General features: G+C 54.6%; 1 protein-coding gene across 1 annotated transcript; it reads left to right on the top strand.

Annotated features, from left to right (window-relative positions):
- Positions 1 to 3,417: 3,417 nt before the first annotated feature.
- Positions 3,418 to 22,325, top strand: SPMIP6 (sperm microtubule inner protein 6). The gene is made up of 7 exons (XM_067530879.1): positions 3,418 to 3,552; positions 10,483 to 10,630; positions 13,526 to 13,638; positions 14,246 to 14,321; positions 17,216 to 17,429; positions 20,178 to 20,267; positions 22,190 to 22,325. Exons 1-7 carry the CDS (start codon positions 3,418 to 3,420, stop codon positions 22,293 to 22,295), a joined length of 882 nt encoding a protein of 293 aa, XP_067386980.1. The 3' UTR covers positions 22,296 to 22,325.
- Positions 22,326 to 23,023: the final 698 nt, after the last annotated feature.

Below are 23,023 nucleotides of genomic sequence, written 5' to 3' on the forward strand. Positions count from 1 at the left end.
GATGGAGTACATGGAGACTATAGGTCCCAAGACCATTCAGCCATACGGGATCAGCCCAATGGGCCATCCAGCCCAGTATCCCTTCAGTGACAGTGACCGGTGCCAGCTGCTTCAGAGGGAATGAACTGAACTGGCCACTTCAAGTGATCCATCCCCTGTTGTCCAGTCCCCACTTCTGGCAGTTGGAGGTTCAGGGCCAGCTGGAGCGTGGGATTGCATCCCTGCCTAGCTTGGCTCACTGTGGATAAATTGGAGAGAGTCCAGGGGAGGGCAACAAAAATGATGAGGGGCTGGAGCACAAGACTTATGAGGAGAGGCTGAGGGAACTAGGCTTGTTTAGTCTGCAGAAGAGAAGAGTGAGGGGGGATTTGATAGCAGCCTTCAACTACCTGAAAGGGGGTTCCAGAGAGGATGGAGCTAGGCTGTTCTCAGTGGTGGCAGATGACAGAACAAGGAGCAATGGTCTCAAGTTGCAGTGGGGGAGGTTTAGGTTGGATATTAGGAAAACTTTTCCCCTAGTCGGGTGGTGAAGCACTGGAACGGGTTACCTAGGGAGGGGGTGGAATCTCCATCCTTAGAGGTTTTTAAGGCGCGGTTTGACGAAGCCCTGGCTGGGATGGTTTAGTTGGGGTTTGCCCTGTTTTGAGCAGGGGGTTGGACCAGATACTTTCTGAGGTCCCTTCCAACCCTCATCTTCTAGGATTCTATGACTCCATGAACTTATCTAATTGGTTTTTGAACCCAGTTAGACTTTTGGCCTTCACAACATCCCCTGGCAACGAGTTCCACAGGTCGACTGTCATGTGGTATTTCCTGGCCATTTAGATTTCTGTGTCACCATTGCATGCTGGGCCCTGTGGTCTCCATGGACCATAGTTTTATTCAGATTAGATGCCAAAATTGGGGGCTCTTTTGTTGCAAACCAACCCTGGTTACAGACAGTCCCGAGGTCCCAGACTGGGCTAGTTTGCCTTGTCTGTCAGTCGATCCTGGTTAGTCTCTTTGGTCCTAAGGTCTATGTATGCGGGGTCCCAGCTGTAGAAGGCAGGAAAATTCATCACAGTAATGTTGTAGTTAGAGAGTTCGAAATATGCCACGTGAGTCAGATCTGCAGCTGGAAACCCGCAGAGCAGCCTCTAAGGAAATGTATGAGGAATTTTTGCCTGCTAGTAACAATGATTGCAACATACAAAAGCCCCTCCCAGGCTCCGCGTGTTCTCTCTAGCAGTGGCGTAGCTCTGGGTGGGCCATGGCTAACCGTGTTGGCAGCAGGCCCACCCAACCAGATTTTAAGCAATTCATCCCATGTTTTCATCAGCCGCTGTTCTGCTTGTGAGATGAGATTTGTGCCCACCCGTGTCGACCACAGGCGCTGCCAAAAACAATCCGTTCTTGTTACGCCTCTGCCCTATAGACGCAGCGTATGAACAGCCAGCCACCTTCTTCCTCTGTGCCTGAACTTTCTACCGCAGCCCTCTGTGCGTCGGGCCTTCTGCTTGGTCTATGGTACCAACGCCCTCTGCTGTACAGATTGTGGTAGAGCCGGTCAATGATGCCATTAGAAAATGTTTTAGAGCTGAGGTGCAGAGGAAAAGCGTCCCAAAAAAGGGCGGTTAAAGAATCACCAATTTAACGATTGGTTAAAGCAGTTAAACAATGAGAGGCTCTTTTGAGGCAACGCAGGCTCAGCCTAAGCACTCAGCAGTATGGGGCGTATGACACACAGCTAAGCAGCTTGAGTAGGGGACAGCAATGTATCCACACCCCGGCCAGCGCATTACAACACACGCAGGCTGCAGGGGAAGTACACGCTGTACTCAAGGCGGCGCTGCCAACAGCTGCAAACTATTAATTCTCTAATCCGCTGCCTAGCACCAGTAATCGAATCTTTCTCGTTAGCGGGAGGAAGCTATTGGTCATGAAGCGAACAAGCAAAAACTGCGAGGGAGAGGCAGGCTCCAAAGCGCCAGAGGCTGCTGGGCTGCACGGCCCACTTGGGCGGTCACGGTCGGAGAGATCTGAAAAGCCGTCTCCAGGGACAGATGCGGCCATGGCTGAGCGAGCCCAGCAGGACACTGGGGACCAGGCAGTGGAAGACGGGGCATCCTTTCTGTAACCGTACTAATGCAGTGGGGTGCTATGTCACCTCACGTGGCTGGGCCATACGGCGCTTTATCAGTCTGCTAGCGGCTTCCCGGAGCCAGTGCTGGGCTCTTTAGCTAAGACAGTAGAAACCTGGGGGTTTTAGCACGCACGGGCTCAGGTTTGATTCCTGCTGCTGACAGCCCGGGCGGGATGTCACGCGTTTTTAGGGGATGTGTCGAAGCCAAACAGCCGTATTCCCTAATGACCCTACCTCGCTCTCCAGCCAGCCTCTGTGCCCTGCTGCTTACCCGGGTACCTGTCTCTGGTTAAATGCCCATCGGCTGATGTGCACCCCCCCTCACAGCCAGGGTTTCCCCCACGCCACCTTGACCCCTACGCCCCAGCTCATGGCCTGGGCTCCATTCCCGCCTCTGTCACCCTGCCTCAGGCTCCACCCGGGACTTGGCTTTGCTCACGCCACCCGCCCGCCTTGGTCTCCCTTCACGCCCCACTCCGACAGCATCTCCTTGTGGTAACCCTCATTTCTCCGTCTCTGCTTCAGCTGCCCTCACCACTAGGCCCCCCTCCTCTGGCTAGTCCCAGGCTCTGCTCCACTCACTGGTCAGGAGCTGTGCCAGAGTGACAAGGAGGAGGGCTGGGGCTTAGATGGGGCCAAGGGAGTCTGAACAGCAGGTCTCCTAAATGCGGTCACCTGGATCCCAGTCAAATCTGTCTGCACACTAGACTCAGTGCATTTCTCCCCAACCAGCCAGGAGGTGGCATCAGGACGTGTCCACTGTGCTAGCTGGCACCGTACACGCAAAGGGGAAAGGTGTTATCTCAGGAGGCTCTCAGCTACCATGGGGATAGCCCCAGCGAGACGGAGCCACAGATGGAGCACTCTTTGGTTGGCTTTGGAGATGGCCAGGAAATCGCTGAAGGGGGCAGATGAAAAATGCCAGGGGAATTGCCTTTCATGTTATAGGCAATCGTCTCCCGTCGGCCAAAGGACCTCGTTCTGAGACAGGCTACCTGCCTGCAGGGATCTCACCTTTATATTTTAGCTACAATGTGGTTGACCAGCTGACTGTGACATCACCGGTGATGCAAGCCGGGCTGGTGACTGGGGGAGGCTGTCAGATTTGGGAGCCAGATGTTTAGTTTGCTACAAGAGTACAGAGAGCCTTTTTCATTGTCTTGCCCTTCCACGTCGCTTGCGGTGGACTCCAGAAATTAACGTCAGGCACACAGCCCTTGCTGGCCATCGGCGGGATCTGGTCAGACTTAGTTTAGGCGGCAGGTGGGAATCCCTTCCAAGGACCCGTTTGAGAGATGTTCCTCTTTGCTCATAAAACAAAGACGCCCATCAGCACCTATACAGAATCGTACAGACCACCGTGTACTGTGAAACAGACGTATAGGGAACGTCCACTGACGTTGTGGGAAGAAAACAAGTTTATTACAGAGGTAAATCTCCCAGTTCTAAGACTCTGGCAGCTGAAGGATGATTTCGGAAGGTCTGTGGGCGTGGCACCCAAGGCTCTGACTGCGGTAGATGACATAAACTCAGCAGCACTGGGCTAAATTAGCAGCGGGGCAGGAGATTTCAAAACATTTTGGGAGGGGGTTGTAGGCGGGGGGTTTATTTTGTGGTTTTTCCTTTAGAGAGAAAGCTGAGCAAGTGCAGCAGGGTGGTACGTGGGGTGCTCTGCTGTCTCTCCAATCAGACTTCCTTGCCATAGGAGGCTGTGGGGCCTGGCGTCTAAGGCCTTTTTAGACTGTGAACTCTTTGGAGCAGAGACTTTTCTTTGTATGCATGCGTACAGCACCTAGCGCATTGGGGCTTCTAGTAGCTACTGTAAAGCAAACTCTTCCGGTCAGACCAGTGGTGGTGGAAGAACCCCTGGCACATGGCTGAGGCTAGCGTGCCTGATACCACAGCTCAAACCCTTGTAGTTGTCTTCTTCCCACTCGTTCCCACGGCAGTTTTGGGTGGAGAGGGGACGCTCTGCACGCCTGCGTTTCGAACTTCTGGGCAGTGCCGTTGTCTTTTGTTTAAAGGCTGCTGCTTTCAACCGTGGCGGAAGGTAAAGTGTTGGTTTCTGTTGGTAAAGTGCAGCTACTGCTTTGCAAAGATTTCCCCCACCCACACACACACACACACGCACTGATAATGTTTGGGTGTTGGGGGGTGCTTTTGCATGTTTGCATTTCCAGTGCCCCCCCATGATTAAATCCCTCTTTGTGTCTCACACCCCAGATACTCCCTGGGAGGCGGGTTGACTCGCTTCCCTTAAACTGGCTCAAAATTGAGCTAAAAATCTATCCTCGCCATCTGTGCAATGGGGGTGGGATGAGACTGCACTCCTTCGTAAAGCACTCTGCGATCTACTGATGAAAAGCGCTATCTACGAGCTCAGTATCACATTCTTACTTCACTCACCGGGCCCCTCTCTGTATGCCAAGCCCCCCCCTTCTTCCCTGCAGACTGACAGATCTCTTTTTTCTCCCCTCCTGGGCACTGGGAGGGATCCAACCCTCTTTCACCTTCCCATCTGTTGGGGTCACCAGCCTATAACAGCCACACCTGTGGTCAGCTCACCGCACCGAGGGCCAGACCCCGGGATCTTTGGTTCCAGCTCAAGTCTTTACCGCCCGAGCGAAAGGAGAAGCTAATACAATTCCCACATGGATTCACCACCAGGTGAAGCCTTTGAATCAAGACTGGGGTGTCTCTTTCTAAAGGTCCGCTGTAGTTCAACCAGCAGTTATGGGCTTGATGCAGAAATCAGTGGGTGAGATTCTCTGGCCTGGGCTATGCAGGAGGTCAGCCCACGTGATCATGGTGGTGTGACGGAGTCCCCCAGGAACCGGGCACTGGAACCCCTCGGGGCGCAGCCAGTCAGGACTCTAGTGCGTTGCAGTCTGCCCTCCCCCAGGTCTCCAGACACCAGCGCAGCCGCCTCCTGACTCCGGCCTCGCAGCGTTCAGCTGCCCCTGTGGGATCCCCTGGATGGGACCCCACAGAGCCTTATGCGCCCCCCCAAAGGGGCCATGCACCCGCCTCGCAGTCAGAAGCGATTCACAGCCAGCGTGGGAATCAGAAGGTTTATTAGTTCTCAGGCTCACAGCACAGAGAGACTTTGATATCGGATTAATCAGAAGTTACAGCAACAACCAGCTAGGAAGCCTCAGAGCCCATTCTCAGGCCATGATCTTGAGCCCCCTTCCAGCCAGCCACACCCCCAGAGCCATCCCCTGGTCCCTCCCCAGTCCTTTGTCTCCTTCCCGGGGAAGGTGTTACAACCTGGTGGACAAGGTGTTACACCCTGTTGCAGCTGGTTGACCCAGGGCAGGGGGTCCTGGCTCTTGTCTGTGTACGTGTGGCTGAGGAAGGCCCATCCGCCTCTGCAATGATCACGCACCCGGGTCCCATCACCGAAAGACACGAGTAACATATGCGGGAAACTGAGGCACACACGCAGCACTCAGAGGAAACCCCGAGAATATCTCCACTTCGTCACACGTGGTGCCTTCTGGCCTTTCAATCTATGACTCAGCTAGGACTCATGGCCCTGATCCTCCAAGGTGCTTCGGTGCCTAATTCCCAGAGAGTTAGGTATCTAAATACCTTTGAGGATCTGGTCCTAGATCTCCCGGGGATTCTAAGGCACATACACAGGTCTAACTCCAGCCAGCAACAGGCAGTGGCAACACACCTCTGCTAACCTCATGTCTCGTCTGTTGCTCTGAGTAACCGCCCAGCAATTCCTCCCTCTCCTGCACGAATTCGGCACGGCAAACCTGCCGCGGCTGCCTGGCTCGCTTGCCCTGGGCTTTTTATGTCCACGGGGCCCGGCCCAGCTTCGGGCCCTGGCTTGTGGGACTATTTGCCAGGTGGGGTGGCGGCTCTAGGTGGGTTTGCTGGGAGGAAGGGGAAGGTCTTTGATGGGACTGAGGTTTTGTGCCCTGGTTTCCACAGCGAATGTTTTTCTGTTTTATTTTAAAGATCCTCAGGGGTGCCCGGCCCCCGGGGCGGGAGCGCTTTGGCTGAGAGTACGACGCCTGGTAAATAAATAAATGCTGGCTGAGGGCTGCCTGAATTCAGATGGCCACGTACCACTGGCCCTTCTGACTGACACGTTGCCCTCATCGGCCCAGCGACCGCACATGACAGGCCTAACAGGCATCAGAGCCACGGGGCGCAGAGCAAGGGACCAGCCCGAAAGGGTGAAAAAATGAACAGTGGGGTGGTTCTCGTGGGCCCTGTGGTTAGATATAGCCTGCAATCCCAAAAGCCTTTGCCAAACCCCTCCAAAATGGCTCCGTCCTGACTCGGTCTCCCAGCGATGCAGTCTGCTTTCTAGGGCCCTCTGCCCCACGAGGCTTGCTGCTGCAGAAGGAGCAGGGCAGAGGGCCCCGTAACTTGGCGAGATGGTTCCCCTGCCAATCTGGACGGTCACAGGGTGGCTGGCCCTTTAAAAGGGAGGAGGGTCTCAGCCCCACCTGTGATACAGCCAGCTCGCCTCCCGGGGGGGGGGGGGGGGGGAGAGAACTGGGCACGTGACTCCCCAGGCCTGTGGGATTGATAAGGGAGAGCTGAGGTGCCTGCCGATGTCTGCAGGGAGCAGGCAGGTGCTTGTAGGAAACCTGCTGACACTGGGGAAACTCCAGCTAGGTGGGGCTGGGAGTGGGCTACCACAGCGGGGACAGACTCCAGGCAGGAAGGCTTGGGAGGTGGGAGACGAGGGCCCAGGAAGGTCTGACGGGAGAGATGAAAGAGCCCAGAACAGTGAAAGCTGGGCCCAGAGCCTGGGCAGGAGTGTATTTGAGCTATTGAAGATGGATCAGCCCCTTTGAAAATGGGAACGGGCCCAGTTTGAAAGTGGTGTGAAGATCTTGTGTTTGATTGGGGGCTTGTATACCCTGGAAGGGGTGGACTTCTTATTAATGGCTTAGCTGGGGACCGGGGGGGAGGGCTAATCACTGAGGGGAAACTGAGGCAGGGTGCCCGTCATGAGGGGTCATTCTGATGGTGATGATCCTCTCACAGGAAGGTTGTTTTGCAAATGTTTTATCCTCTTTAAAGTGTCTCAGAGAGCAAAACAGCAGACGCCCCGATGGATTTCCCACCCGCTAGATGAGCACTGAGTAAATCCCGACCCGGAGGAAGACCTGCAACCTCCATTTGTTTCCTGCTTCTCTGACGGCCAGCAGGTTTCTGATCCCTTGGCGTGGTTGCACGGTGGCTCTGGGCCCCGGTGTGGCCGAAAGCACCCAGATCTTACAGCGATAACAATAGCACTATTTCCCCGTCACACAATGCCAGCCCAGCGCCCCAACCCCGCCCCCAGCGCTCTATCAGCCTTCATTCATTAAGATGTGCGTGAACTAAATGTCATCAGCTGGTACGCTAATTCTCACACCTGCAGCCAAGCTGTATATGTGAGCCTCGGCTCTCTGCAGCTGAATGCACAGCCAGCCATGTGTCCGGAGCGCATGCAGTGCAATTCAAACATTTGCCAAAACGGGATGAAAAAGAAATCCAGGGGCCTGCAGGTCATGCCCCTCAAAAACTCCCCATCACCCTCACCTCGTCTTAGACGCTTGACAGCTATTTTGCTGGGTTGGGGAGAGTTTGAGCCCATGTTTGTAGAGAGGCTGCAGCCTGCAGAAAGAGCGCCTGACCTGACTTGCCCCAGGTGCTTCCCCCACCCAGCTTTGTCCTTGGTGTAGAGCCTGGGCCTGACCTGCGATTATTTTCTTTTGACAGCGCTGTTCCTGGGTGGGATTCCCTCCCTGGCTGATTTGACGAGGGGCGGGGTTTGATGGCAGGGGACTGGAGGAGGGAAGGAAAGGTTTGCATGCAGCCGTTGGTTAGCTATGACATTCTGCTTTAAGTCCTCACCCCTATGGAGCAGGTTATCCAGGCGTGCATGAATTCCTGCTGACACACCCCCGTGCTGCATTCGCTGCAGAACACATTGGAGATTGTCAGGTGGAGACTGGCAGTATTGTCTACTGGGTAGAGCGGGAGACTGGGTTCTATTCATGGGAGCTCTCCAGTGAGTGGCGCAGGGGGACTAAGCATGCAGGACAATTAGTTTCTCTAAGCAGCTTGGCTGCTGATTTGCTGTTTGACGTTGGGCAAGTCATTTACCCTGACTGTGCCTCAGTTTCCCATCTGTAAAGTGGGGATGATAATAATAATGACCTGCCTTGAGGGTTTATAAATTGCTTTCCAAAGGAAGGGGCTGCTGAGGTGCCCAGTGCTACAATTCAAAGGAGATTTTTAAAGTCACGCCAACTGTTTTTATCGAGGTGGTGTGTCTATGTACATCCCAAGTTACCAATAGGGCGCTCAGCCCTGTACAAGCACTGCCAGAATAGAGGGCATGATTGTATTACATCAGAATGGCCATACGGGGTCAGACCAATGGTCCATCCAGCCCAGTGTCCTGTCTTCCGACAGTGGCCAATGCCTGGTGCTTCAGAGGGAATGAACAGAACAGGCAATCATCGAGTGATCCATCCCCTGTCGTCCACTCCCAGCTTCTGGTAATCAGAGGTTAAGGATACCCAGAGCATGGTTTTGCATCCGGGCCCATCCTGGCTAATAGCCATTGATGGATCTAACCTCTAGGAACTTATCTAGCTCTTTTTTGAGCCCTGTTATAGTTTTGCCCTTCACAACATCCCCCAGCATTGAGTTCCACAGGTTGACTGTGCATTGCGTGAAGTAATACTGCCTTTTGTTTGCTTTAAACCTGCTGCCTGTTCATTTCATTGGGTGACCCCTGGTTCTTGTACTCTGGGGAGTGGTAAATCACACCAGGTGCGATTTTATAGATTTTTTTTATTTTTTATGTCCCATTGAAGCCAATGTTGAGTCGCCCAGTGGCTGCAGGACAGGGCCGACTGTACCTGGTCCAGCGAGCATGCAATGCAAAGAAGACCCAGCCAATCCAGTTCAAACAGCTGCTCCCTGGGCAGCCTCAATGCTGTTCAGGGTGGTGTGTGTCTGGGCCGGTTTTAAGTGGCTTAGGGTTGAAGAGCTTCAGAACAGAGATCTGAATGCGTCGCTGGGGAACACAACAAGGCCTCTTCCTGCACTTTGCTGCAGGATCTTGGCTAAAGATGCATTTCTGGGCACGTAGGGTGGAGGGCCTGGGTGGTAACGTCGCATGTTAAATGGGTGACATCTGTGTGGTTGCCATGCGCCTTGGTATTTCTCAGATCACCCTGCTTGTATTCCTATTTATATGCGAGTCGCATGGAGAGGTCCCAGGGTGCTGAGTGCTGTACAAAGAGAGTCCCCTCCCCAAAGAGCTAAATAAACAGGACAGACCAAAGGTGGGAGGGGAAATAGACGTGAATTTATTTGTCCAAAGCTCAGTTGGGATTTGAACCCAGCTCTCCCAAGGCACAGTGTGATGCTCTATCCAGTAGGCAACACCACCTTCCCTGCACAGGAGACATCACGTGTGTTTAACATCACTTCCAGGGCTGGAGAAATGGCACCCGGCTGCATTGTGATGGGACAATATTTTGCTGCAGCATGATGCGTTGCGGGTTGCCAGAACAGTACCTACAGTCCCGCTGTGCACACAATACGCGTTAACCAATGGCACCCTTATCCAGGCAGCGACTGAGGTCTAGTGAGCTTTTAAACTTCATCTCTGCAGGCACGCGTTCTTGTCTACGTTCATGTGCCTATGCCAAATGAACAAGCATCCTGCGTGCATGGACAATACCCCTGGGGATCCATGCGTGAATGCGAGTTGGGCTGTCATTTTGCTACCCGTGTAAATATTATTATGTTCCCTGGTCTAACGGTAGGACTGGAAGCTAGGCACTTCTAAATTTTAACCCTGGCTATAAGTTTACTCTCCCTTTGGTTTTGGCCCCAGCTCCATCACCTGCAAAAATAAGAGTAGGGACCCTACCTCTGCAAAGCACTTTGATCCCGAGTGATAAAAGCACCATGTTAGCGTTAGGTGTTGCTGTTACATACTTTGAAGAAGAAGAGCATTCAGATCTGCGTACGGAACTAGCCAGCATGTATACGACACACCTACCTTCTGTTGGCCGTAACCAGAACTGCTCAGCTCTGTGTCATAGACCCTATATGGCTAACCACTGATGGTGATTTTCCTTTTATTCAAGTGCAGGGGCGTTTTGAACACCAGGATTTCAGCTCCAGCCCAGATCTTGGCATAACATTCTGGGTGGCCATAGCGATGAGCATATTAACAGCCATGACGTGCCTAGAGGCCCATGGAGTTGCAGCCTTGCATTTAATTGGCTTTAGCCCAAGCATTCAGGAATTTGCAAAGGGCAGGCGGCTATCATTGCAACCTTTAACTGATTTCACTCCCCCCTGTCTATTGCCTTTAGGGGTTAACTATGCCCAGAGTGGAAAATCAGGTGAACCAAGCGCAGCTGGAGAGGATGATTAAGCATGCAGTACAGGATTACTCCTATAAGAACACGATAGAACCAACAGCCTATCGGCCAGAAAAGTATTGGGTAACCCGACCGGAAGGTATTGCTGGATTGTTTAAACCATCCGCCCCACAGCCCAGCTGTCCGTGTTCCTCTTCTTCCAACGCGTCCGTAGCGTGCTCCACCCCCTGCACTCAGAGCCCATGGGTTCCTGAAGATGGGTGGGCCTCGGGGTGTCAAAGAGGGGCGGAGTGGCTGGGTTGCCGCAGGCTGGGAGCTGTGGTACCTACAAATCCACCAAGAGCAAGCACAGTCTCCAACCCTTTGCATCCCCATCTTTTCCCCTGCAAGAAACCCTGCCCAGTCCAGTTTCCACTCCATACAGACCCCTCCTACCCAGTACAAGCGTTGCTCTGCCTCTTGGCTCATCTCTGATGGTGGGGATGCAGCTTTCTCACCGTTGGGCTCCCCGTAGGGATCTCTGATGCTGACACGCAGGTACCTCTTCAAGGCAGCAGGCATGGCCGGTCTGGCCCAGGCCACAGACCATTCATGAGTCAGGCCAGGATGCACCTCGCCTCCCCTGAATCCTTGGCCAGCTGGCCTCAGTGCCCAGATTCCAGGTGCAGAGGCTGGGATTTTTGAAGCTGGCCAAAGGATTTGGACACCCAATTCCCATTAGAACCAATGGGATTCCACTGTCCAGACCTCCGGGGGTAGTTTTGGAAGTCTCAGCCCTAGAGTCCAGGAACCTCACAACCCACCAGCCCTATGGGGGCTGTGACCTACCCTCTCCACGATGATGCACGCCCATTGCACCGCACTGCTGCCTCTTTGCAATATCTCCCCTCCCCCTTGATCTGATTGCATGGTCCCCTCCCCTCCCACCCCCAAACTTTCTGCCTCCATAGTTCTACCGGAGGGTGGGGAGCACAAACTGCTGTCAGGAGGGGAAAGGGACATATGGGGAAGCCAGATGCCCATCTGGTATGGAGTCAAACCGGCTAGCTAAGCTCTCCTGTTCTCTCTGAAGAGCTCCTGGCTGGTCCGCTTGCCTCTTCTCTGCTCCTGGCTGGCCCTTTGCTCTGCCACCAGGAGAGAAGGGAAAACAGGACTGTCCGCGAGCAGCTGTATCCCCCTCCTGCCACCCAGGGGCAACAGAGCCGGGACAGCAGCCTGCCTGTATTTTAAGGGTATGAGCAGCAAGCAGTGGGGAAGGGCCCCCTGGGGCAGTGGGTCTAACTGGGAACGGTGGGATGAAATGAACTGAAGGAGAGTTTAGGCTGGAGATCAGGAACAGGAGCCAGACAGGGAGACGTACCAGGCTGTGGAATCATCTTCCAGGGGAAGGGGCGGGACCCTCGTTGTTCGGGACATTTCAGCCAAAATGGGCAAAGCCCTGGAGAACAGCGTGTGGAGAGCAGTCCCGCACCCGGGCCTGGGGCCGCGGTCAGCTAGTGCCATTTTCACGTCCTGCCATGTCCAGGTTTGACCCATTTGCTTGGCAACTGGGGCGCTGCTCCCTGGACCCCTCATTGTCACAGATGGGGGCACAGCGTGGCCCTCCTGCCTCCACCATGGGGCTGTACTTCCCTGGCTTTTCCAGGGATTGGGTGAAGCAGGACCAGTCAGTGCAGCCTCTTCTGGCTTGTGCGGGTCATCTTCCTCCTCGAAATGGGCAGAGAAGCAATGGGCGAGCAGAGGGTGAGGGGGAGAAGCTCTCTTTTAAAAACAAAGCCTGGTTCCTCCCGCCTGCACCATGCTCACCTCACCCACCACTGCACAGCAGCCACCTCTGAGGAGGAACAGAGCCGCTGTGTAACAATGTACGGGAATAACTAGACCACAGCTTAGGATGGAAAGTGAGGAAGAATCCACCTGACACTGAAGAGAGGATTCAGGTGGGCAGAATGCATTCCCCAGGTTGTAAGCCGGCCAGGACACTGGGGTGAGCGTCCTTTCTCTTCCACAGAGTGCCAGAGGACCTTTAACGGCCATGAGGGGTCAGGGTCTCAGCTGTATGTCCCATCCAAAAGAGGGCACCTCCAGCATCCCAGAATCCCTTGCACCAGGCTGTGAAACTGACTAATTTCTAATGCAGGTGGGGACAGTGGCACCAGTTCCTCCAACGTCCTGAGATTTCCTGGCACACTATGACCAGGCTTGAACCTAGTTAGTTTATGGGATCTAATGAGATTCAGCCCAGGTAGCAGGGCTATTTGCCGTGGGTTTTGTTAAGGAATCAAGTCACTGCCCATCAGCTTCAGCTAGCTACACGTTAATCAATTTGCTGTGGCCAAAAGGGCTAATGAGATCCTTGGCTGCATAAACGAGTCATGAGTAGGGGCGGGGAGATGATTTTTATCTCTCTTTACAGCGTTGGTGAGACCGGAACTGGAACACTGGGGCCAGTTCTGTTGTCCAAAGGGTGTTGGAAACTCAGACTGGGTGCTGAAAAAAGCCACAGAAATCATTTAAAGCTTGAAAAAAGAAAGCCCGACAGTGAGAGACTGAAAGAGCGTGATCTGCTTAGCTTAGGGACAAGAAGATGAAGAGGCGACTTGAGTCACCGTGTCTAAGTACCTTTACTGGGAGAAAATACCAGGCACTAACAGGCTCTTTAATCTAGCGGAGTCAGGCAGAACAAGCTTCAGCGGCTGGATGTTAAAGCCAGACAAATTCTAATGAGAAATCAGACACGCGTTTTTAACCAGGGATGGGGATTAGCCGTTGGAACAAACTCTCCAGGGCAGTGGTGGGTTCTCCATCTCTTGACGTCTTCCGATCCAGACGGAGTGGCGTTCTGGAAGAGATGTTTTAAGTTACTGAGCACAATGCAGGTTACCTGGGTGAAATTCTCTGTCCCGTGTAATGCAGGAGGTCAGGCCAGATGATCTCAGGGTCCTTTATGGCCCTGACATCCAGGACTCTGCGAATATCTTTGTTCTTCATGCCCGGTGGGAAACGTTTGTCTGTTTGTTCATTTCCATTTCAGAAAAGTACAATCCTGTTTTTGTCAGTGGGGACAAGTACGCAACGTGGAGGACAGGCCCCTACAACAGCGCGGGGTGGAATAAATATACTACCTACCTCCCCAGGCTTCCAAAGGTAAATCCTGGGCCTCCAGAATGTGTCTGCTCCTTTTCCCTCGGCGGGGGTGTAGTAGATGACCAAAGATGCTCCTCCATCAGGGGAAGGGGCTACGTTTTCGAAGCTGCCTGTGGGAGGGCAGCCCATGTGTCCCCGCCTGCCACCAAATCAGACTTGTTCTGCTAGTACCTTCTCCATGCTTTGCTTTCAAAATTTAACCCTTAATAGCCCAAGTCAAAATGCAGCATAATGCTTCTTTGCACTTGCATTGCGCCTTCCATCAGAGCCTCTCAAACCATGAACCAAACGGAGTCAATCGCCCTGCACGATAAGTGAAGTCCTGTCTTCCTCTGGCTCGAGACCATCCTCCAGAAGGCAGTGAAGTGCTGCTCCAGCTACAAGAAGACTTTCCCCCCTAGATAGGGTGAGCTGTGTTTTCAGAGACCATTGGTGATCTCAGCAGAGAAGCCAAGGAAAGACTGGCACCTGCCCTCACCTCCCATGGCAAAGGGCAGGGCAGGATGGGGCCAGCTTCCTCTTTCACTGTCCAGTCTGTTCAGGGACAAACACGGGGCTTTGCAAGGTTGCTGGACATAAATGAAGGCTCTGAAATCTTTCCTTGCAGGAAGCCGGGATGGAGACCATTCTCCGCGGGATGCCTATGCAATACCCGCCAAAACCAGATCGCCTCAATAATTATGGTAATTGTACTGGGTTCTCACAGAATCTGAGCTCACGAGGGCAAGGATTTCAGGAGAGCCAGAGGGGGAGTTGTTATCCAGCCAAAGTCTCGTAGGCTGGAAAGAGAAGGAATGAACAGCGGGTAGATATTTCCTTGGGAGGTTTTTATATGCAGCGATACTGGGCCCCTTCATCTGCAAAAGGGCAGGAAGCCCCTTAGAATGACAGAATCCCAGAATCCCAGAAGATAAGGGTTAGAAAGGACCTCAGGAGGTCGTCTAGTCCAACCCCCTGCTCAAAACAGGACCAACCCCAACTAAACCATCCCAGCCAGGGCTTTGTCAGGCTGGGCCCTAAAAACCTCTAAAGATGGAGATTCCACCACCTCCCCAGGTAACCCATTCCAGTGCCTCACCACCCTCCTAGTGAGACAGTTTTTTTCTAATATCTAACCTAGACCTCCCCCACTGCAACTTGAGACCATTGCTCCTTGTTCTGTCATCTGCCACCACTGAGAACAGCCTAGCTCCATCCTCCCTGGAACCCCCTTTCAGGTAGTTAAAGGCTGCTATCAAATCCCCCCTCACTCTTCTCTTCTGCAGACTAAACAAGTCCAGTTACCTCAGCCTCTCCTCATAAGTCTTGTGCTCCAGCCCCCTCATAATTTTTGTTGCCCTCCGCTGGACTCTCTCCAATTTCTCCACATCCTTTTTGTAGTGGCAGGCCCAAAACTGGACACAGTACTCTAAATGCGGCCTCACCAATGCCGAATAGAGGGGAATAATCACTTCCCTCCATCTGCTGGCAATGCTCCTACTAATGCAGCCTAATATGCTATTAGCCTTCTTGACAACCAGGGCACACTGCTGACTCATCTCCAGCTTTTATCCACTGTAACCCCCAGGTCTTTTTCTACAGAACTGCTGCCTAGCCCGTTGGTCCCCAGTCTGTAGCTGTGCATGGGATTCTTCTGTCCTAAGTGCAGGACTCTGCACTTGTCCTTGTTGAACCTCATCAGATTTCTTTTGCCCAATCCTTCAATTTGTCTAGGTCACACTGTATCCCATCCCTACCCTCCAGGGTATCTACCACTTCCCCTAGCTTAGTATCATCTGCAAACTTGCTGAGGGTGCAATCACCCCATCCTCCAGACCATTAATGAAGATGTTGAACAAAACCAGCCCCAGCACCGACCCCTGGGGCACTCCGCTTGTGACCGGCTGCCAGCTAGACATCGAGCCGTTGATCACTACCTGCTGAGCTCGATGATCTAGCCAGTTCTCTATCCATTTTATAATCCATTCATCCAACCCATATTTCTGTAACTTGCTGATAAGAATACTGTGAGAGACCATATCAAAAGCTTAGCTAAAGTCAAGGTATATCACGTCCACTGCTTTCCCCACATCCACAGAGCCAGTTATCTCTTCATAGAAGGCAATCAGGTTGGTCACACATGACTTGCCCTTGGAGAATCCATGCTGACTATTCCTGATCACCTTCCTCTCCTCCAAATGCTTCAAAATGGATTCCTTGAGACCCTGCTCCATGATTTTTCTGAGTGAGACTGACCGGTCTGTAGCTCCCTTTATCCTCCTTCTTCCTGTTTTTGAAGATGGGCGCTAGATTTGCCTTTTTCCAATCATCAGGGACCTCCCCAATCACCACGAGCTTTCAAAGATAATAGCCAGTGGCTCTGAAATCACATCAGCCAACTCCCTCAGCACCCTCGGATGCATTGCATCTGGCCCCATAGACTTGTGTATGTCCAATCTTTCTAAATAGTCCTGAACCTGTTCCTTCAGCACTGCAGGATGTTCACCTCCTCCCCATTCTGTGCTGCCCACTGCAGTAGTCTGGGAGCTGATAGCAGCTTGTTTGTGAAGGCAGGCAAAAAAAGCATTGAGTACCTCAGCTTTCTCCACATCCTCTGTCACTAGGCTGCCTCCCCCATTCTATAAGGGGCCCACACTTTCCCTGACCTTCTTCTTGTTGCTAACATACCTGTAGAAACCCTTCTTGTTACCCGTCACGTCCCTTGCTAGCTGCAATTCCCATTGTGCTTTGTCCTTCCTGATTTCACCCCTGCACGCTCGAGCAGTATTTTTATACTCCTCCCTGGTCATCTGACCAAGCTTCCGCTTCTTGTGAGCTTCTTCCACTTGTGCTCCCTTGATCCCGTATAGAGCATCAGCTCTGCTCTTGCTGATGTCTGGGGCTGGGAAGGCAATGCCAGGACTTGCCTGTTAACTGCCCCCAACTCAGCCACCGCCCTTCCCCTACGCACCAGTCAATCCCCCACCCCACCCCTGACATTACCAGGTTCCTGAGGGTGTGAAGGTGCCTCCACCTGGGGCTGGTGGGAATGGGACACAGTGGACTTGGCTAACCCCCACTGCCAGTAGCTTATGGTACTGCTGAATCTCTTCCTCCTGGAGGATGTTGGAGGCTTTTTTAAAGGGCCTGTTCTTTTGGGAAATTTTGCAGAGGGCTCCCGATCCCTTGTGCATTGACCCACCTGCCCAGTCCACCAGCGGGGTCTGATTCTAGACCCGTCTGCCCCAAAGCACAAACCTCGGCAGCTAGAGTTAAAGGAGCAATTCAGTAGCTAGCAGCAGTAGTAGACTGTTATCCTCCATGTGGACTAGCCTCTAGAGGGAGACCTGGCACACACACACACACACACACACAGAAGCATGTTAAACTCGCTCTTACCACCAGCCCATGCATCCTCCGTTCCTCCACCACCCATGTGGCCTCTGGGGCTAGTTGGTTGCTCTGGGTTTGCTCTAGTTGGCCTGGGCTCTGTACCCGGAACGCTTGCAGGCCAGGCTCTCCGTCTAGGGCGGCGAACGTCCGGATCTCAAAGCCTCCCTCTGCCCCTCCCCTGCCCCTTTGTCTCCTCTCATCTCAGAAAGGGAAGTGGTGGTCAACATGCTGAACAGTCTGTCCCGAAGCCAGCTGCCGTCCGTCCAGCACCGGGCCACCCTCCCCGGCAGGAAGCCCTTCCAAGGCTACTACAGCCCCTGCACCGGGCGCCACTACTGCCTGCGCGGGATGGACTACTACGTGGACGGGGCCCCCTGCAACGAGCGGCAGCTCAACCAGCTGGTGGAGAAGATTGTAAGGTTCGCGCAGTGCACCGGAGACGTCCCATGCTGGGCTGGCAGTGGCCGCTGGCGGGTGGGGGGGGGTGGGATATTAGCAGGCTGAGAAGCGGCACCTCGCGGGGCGTTTAGTGACGCTCACTCAGGCTAAAAGGCGGAGGAGAATCCAGCCCCAGCTTTGCCCCGTTGCTCAGCTCTGCCGGGCTCAGGGGGGGTCCGAACGCGGGCCCTGATCCTGCCACTCACACCCACAGCTCCCCGAGGCTTCAGGAGGGTTTGGCAGGCAGGATCGGGCCCTGGTGCGGTGGGGCAGGAGTGCCTGGGGCCAGCCTGACCGTGGCCCGCCCCTTGGAGTCTCTGGTAAAACTCCCCACCGGCAACGGGGCTGTGTCAGGCCAGTGCCGCCTGCTTTGGGGAAGCTCAGCCCTCAAGGCAGCGCCGGGAAACACGGGTCTGCTCCGCCCAGCCCTTCGCTGTCACCCCGGGCCTGGGCATCGAGCGGCACCAGGAAGATGCTCAGGAGAGGCCAGGGCGTGTTGGAGGGGATGCTGCAGCGGGGGGAGAAAGCAGGGCCCCCTCCACGCCCCTTTGCGAAGGATGGGCACCGTCCCTCCACCCCCGGCGCACCTCGCTACCCCTCCCAGCACGCCCCGGGTAACATCCCCGGCTCACTGGTTCTTCCCTCCCCTCCCCCCTCCGTCCCGGGGACTTTCCCTGGGGGTGTTTTCCATTTCTCTTTCCCATTGGCCTCCCTGCTCTCCCCCTCTCCTCCGCCTCTCTCCTCCCCACTGGTGCGCTGCCCCTCCCCCCCATCACCCAGAGATCTCCCCCTGCCCCACCCCACTGTGCCACCCTGACACTGGTGAGCAGCTGTCCGTCAGCCCAGCTGAAGTCACTAGAACTCCTTGCACGAGTCGCTGTTCACCAGCCGGGGCAAGGAGGGCACCACGGGGCCCTGAGCCTCCAGGGCTGTCCCGTGTGCTGTCTTCCCACGGTCTCTCCTGTGCCCCCCCTACACGCCCTCCTTTCCCCTCTGCTACTCCATCCCCCGGCTGTTCTCCATCCCCCCAGTGCCGAGTCCTGTCTCCCTCCTAGCCCTGATCTCTCTGCTGTCTCCTGTTGCTTCCCACACTGTGTCCCCCACCCCCAATGGTGTCACCCTCTCTGCCATCACCACTGCCCTATATTCTCCCTCGCCCCCTTCCTTCCCTGCTGCTGGCGCGACCCAGCGCTGCTCAGTGCAGGGATCGCTCTCTGTAGTGGGACCCGGGCGGGGAAAGAAAACACAGGGCTGGCAGCAGAGCGGGAGCATGCGAGCAGCTGGCAGCAGCTCCCCCGGACAGGACTGCAAGACAGGTCCATCTCCTCCCGCCGCCCAGAGGTAAGGGCAGTACCGCACAGACGGAAATGGATAGGCACAAGAGGGCCCGATGCTCTGTATCCACAGAGGCAGGGGGCAATGCCTGGGGAGCTGAGTGGCAAGCCGCCAGGCAATGTGAAGGCAGAACCGAGGGGGAGGCCGACTTTCAGCCAAGGAGATGAGTGCGATCCTGGCAAGTGCAGTCGCGGGCCACGGCCCTAGTCAAAGCTCTGGGTCCTCTGGGCACAGCGGGAGGTACTGGAGCGCTGGGCAATGGGAAGAGGAAACCGTGAAGAGGACTGCATCCCGGAGCCAGTGGCGGAAGGGCGCGTGGAGAGGTTGCAATAGCAGCTCCGGGTGTTATTCTGCTCTGGATCAGAGAGACCACGCGCAGAGGAAACCTCGGCAGGGCGTGGGCCATCTCTCTGTCTCGGTGATCATCACCTGCCCATCGCCTGGGGTGTCCCACCACGCAGAAATTCCACCGTGCTCACCCAATGGGTTTCTGGTCCTATTTGGTGCCGCCCGTCTGCCACCACCTTGCGTGGATGTCCTCAGGCCGATCGGGGAGCGGCTGACGCGGCGCCAGTTTGCTTCGGAGCCAGTTTGGGTGAATCGCGGCTGCTCCTGTGTGCAGAGCGTGCTAATACCCAGCGCTGCCTCGCCTTGAGGGTCGCAGCCCCGTTGCTGGGGAGCCGCGGGCAATCTTCTAGCCCTCCGAGGATAGCGCCATGATCCCATCGCTGCCCGCCGGAAACACCTCCATCTCTGGGAGCGGGGCTGTGGAGGAGAGAGCTGTAGCCGCCTTACCCCAAAGCTGAGAAACCCGGGGGGCTGCTTCTCCCTGCAGTTAAGGGCTGGGTGCGCAGCACCTGTAAAACCAGCTGTAGGAGTTCAGCCCCTGTGCTGCGGGCAGGCTTCTCCCTCTCATTACAGCTCCACACACACCCCGGGTCCTACCAGCACCACCAGCACCTCTTACGCTGCCGGCGCCACCGTCCTGCCCCACTTAACACTTAAGCCAGAGCTCTTCAAACTGTGGGGCGGGACCCCCAAAGGGGGGGCATGGCCAGGCTTGGGACCAGCCCCGACAGGGGGTGGGGAGGGAGCACCACCCATACCCGCTCGCCCCCAAACTCTGCCCCACTGTGGCGCCCGGCCCCTGGCTTGGCCTCAGCCCCTGGTCACGGTGCGTGCATGTCCCACTCCTAGCCACAGCCCCTGACCCCCACCGTGGCCCTGCTCCCAGCCCCAGCTGGGAAGGGGGGGAACGCGGACAGGGACATGGGGGGTAAAAGGTTTGGAGACCACTGACCTCAGGCCATCGCACCCCAAAATGAGAGTGCGCCCAGCTAAGCGAGCCCCGCCGTCTATGGCTGCAGTTAACCGTAACCCTGCGTTCGTTTCAGGAATATCCCATACTACGACTGCAGCCCAGAGACGATGGGCTATGCACCTTCGCGCAGCCCGCCGCCATCTTTCCCGTATATGAACCTTAGGTAAGACAGTCCCAGCTGGGTTCAGCGGCGGGCGGCGGGAAGGGCACCGTGGCTCTAGAAAACGATCATGTATCATGCTCCGGGGAAGAGAAACCTTCCAACAGCCATGGACTCTTCCCTCATTAGGGTTTCGAGCAAATCCCGACAAATGACTATGTGTCTTATAGTAGCCCCTGATATACAGAGAGATTAAGTGACTCGCCAAAGGTCACAGAGCCAGTGGCAGAGTTTGGGGGTGGGAGGAAAAGCGTTATTTTGAAGGGACAGCACCCGGCTTCTATTCATGGTACAAAATGATGAAGCGTTGTTAGGGACCAAACAAAGGATGGGTGTTTGCGCTCCCCACCCTGGGGTCCGCTCCTGAGGGTGAGAGAAGCCGCTGGAAAAGGGATCACAAGAGGGCACGCTGACGTAAAACAAAAACCTGCAGGAGGCTGGGAACCTTGGATGGTGACTTGGGCTTTGGACCAGCGGAGAGATGCCCCAGAACTATAAACGCAATGAAAAGTATTCAAAGGAAACCTAAAAACGTTTGCTTAGATGGGTTTGTTCCTTCCTGCTGTAATACTTTCATTACGTGTCTTATACTTCACCTCCCGTGCCTCAGTTCCCCATCTGCAAAACAGGGGTAGCCACTGTCAGCCTTCTCTGTCTGGGTGGGCGTATGAGGGTTTATTTACTAGTTGATGTCCATATTGTGCTTTGAAATTATAAAGTCCTATGTAAGTATTAGAATTTCCTGCAGCCTCACCACACTACTGAGCTAGGGATGCCACAGCTTGGCATTAGTTTTTGTGCTGTTTTAACAGGTTCTCGTGTCTGGACTTTTCTGCAGTGGCTATTGTTATCATCATCTGTTATCATCATAGTTCTCTGGTGTCCCCGTTTCCATATCAGACTCTTCTTGGGCAGGTTAATCTGGCGGTGTCCTTCGCCTCTTCTTCGCTGCCCATTTACTTTTAGGAGCCTGCCACTGAGACGGCAAGGATCACCAGGAACAGTCTTTGGGAGCAGGGGCTGTTCGACTAGGTTTAACCTTGCTGTTGTACGCCCTACTCAACCCCAAGCTGCCAAAAACCAGAGCTCGGCCCCACAAAAATCAGGAGATTTTTTAAAAAAAAATCATAAAGGTTCTTATCTGAATTCTGGTTTCAGAGCCTTTCGGATACTCGGGTCACATTTTCAAGCTTCTCTCTGCAACCAGGAGGGCTAGAAACTGATTTATTTTTTTAAAAATGGGAGCTGAGATTCTCATGTAATCACATAAAAAACAGCCGAGAATTCTGTAGCACTTTAAAGACGAACACATTTAATTTCTGCAGGCATAAGCTTTCGTGGGCTGCAACCCGCTTCATCAGGTGCAAGAAATAGAATCACCTGATTCCAGGAGCTGGGGCTTTAAGGGAAACACCAAATAGTGCAAGAATTGGCAACATGGGTGGGGAAGAGCCATTTTAACTAAAACTGGGAGTGAAAATGGTAGAGCAAATCCTTAGTTCATCTGCCAGGGGGTTGTATTCGACTCAAAAGATATGCACCAGCGTAAGCTAGTTAGCTACAGGGAGTCATGTTCTCTGGGGCTTTCCCATAACTCCAGAGCATGTCACATCCCTCCCACTGGCTCCAATGAGTCTGTTAGCCACTTGGCTCTCTCCTGCCACACCTGCCTGTCAGAGACCCCACTGATTGGGCCAGCGCTCTCCCCAAATAACCAGGCATTTGATATGGGGCAGGATGGTGGGCCTGTGGCAGCATCAATCTGCAGCTCATCCGCCAAGAGAATGGCCCGCAGATCTTAGCCAGGGCCTGCTTTTTGCAGTCTCTCTGGAATTCTCATAATACGCGCCCGCTGGAAGTGGATGAACACGGACCCTCCCGCAGGCGTGAGGCTGACGATCCCTGTGTTCTCCCTCCTTTCCCAGGTGGGACACGAGTCACTTCACGAAGGCCGGCGGGCCGCAGAAGGATAACTACGTCATCCATCCCGAGTTCGTGTCGGAGTCCTACCCCGCTCCGCCCTGCTGGTAGAGCGTAGAGGCAGGCTTCCATTAAAACGAGGCCTTGGTAATCTTAGCGTCTTCATTCCTTGGGGGGGAAGGAGGGGCGGGGCTGTGAAATATCCCCACCCCCTGGTGGTAGCATCAGACCAGGGAGCTCGGAGGAGGCTGGCAGCAGCAGCCTGCATCTCTCTAAGAGACAGTCGCATCCTAGGTGCCAAGGACAGAGCCAGTCCCCAAGGAGCGGGGACCCCAAGACGGGAACCACCCAGCTAGGAGAGCGTGACAGCATTTGAAGGTGCTCCACCCAGTCACAACAGCCCCCGCCCTCAGAGGAAACCTAACTCAGCTGTGCTACAGCTCTTAGCCCCCCTCCCCACCCTCCATTCGGCCCCTAATGCCTGTGCATGGCTAGCAACTTTGCTACTCAAGATGGCTGGTGCAAGAAAAGGGCTTAGGCTCTTCCCCCGGCCTGAGGGAGCCCAGAGATTCCAGCTCCCCCTGCAATCTCCTGTCAAGCCCCAGCGTTTGCAGCCGTCTTCCTTCCAGAGGAATGAACTTCCTTTCGGAGCCTGGCTTTGCCCCACACTAGTTTACTCGAACGGGCCTAAGCCACTCCCTGCCCTGCAGAGATGAGTTTACTGACATCACAGGGGGTCTGGGAAAGGAAAACCCAGCTGCACCCCTCCACCAGGTCAAAGGCTGCCAAGACAGCCGACAGCAGACGTATTTGGTTATGGATTCTCTAATCACCGTAGC

The sequence above is a fragment of the Emydura macquarii genome, unplaced genomic scaffold (genome assembly GCF_026122565.2).
Source record: "Emydura macquarii macquarii isolate MOO-44397 ecotype Brisbane River unplaced genomic scaffold, CSIRO-AGI_Emac_v2 contig_3114, whole genome shotgun sequence".
Taxonomy (NCBI): domain Eukaryota; kingdom Metazoa; phylum Chordata; order Testudines; family Chelidae; genus Emydura; species Emydura macquarii.

Bases quoted from the DNA above. Each gene is read 5' to 3' on its own strand.
- SPMIP6 (XM_067530879.1), top strand. From the start codon at position 3,418: ATGTTCCTCTTTGCTCATAAAACAAAGACGCCCATCAGCACCTATACA. The intron at 10,631-13,525 runs GTATTGCTGGAT...TTTCCATTTCAG, and splicing joins TTGGGTAACCCGACCGGAAG to AAAAGTACAATCCTGTTTTT. The intron at 17,430-20,177 runs GTTCGCGCAGTG...CGTTCGTTTCAG, and splicing joins CTGGTGGAGAAGATTGTAAG to GAATATCCCATACTACGACT.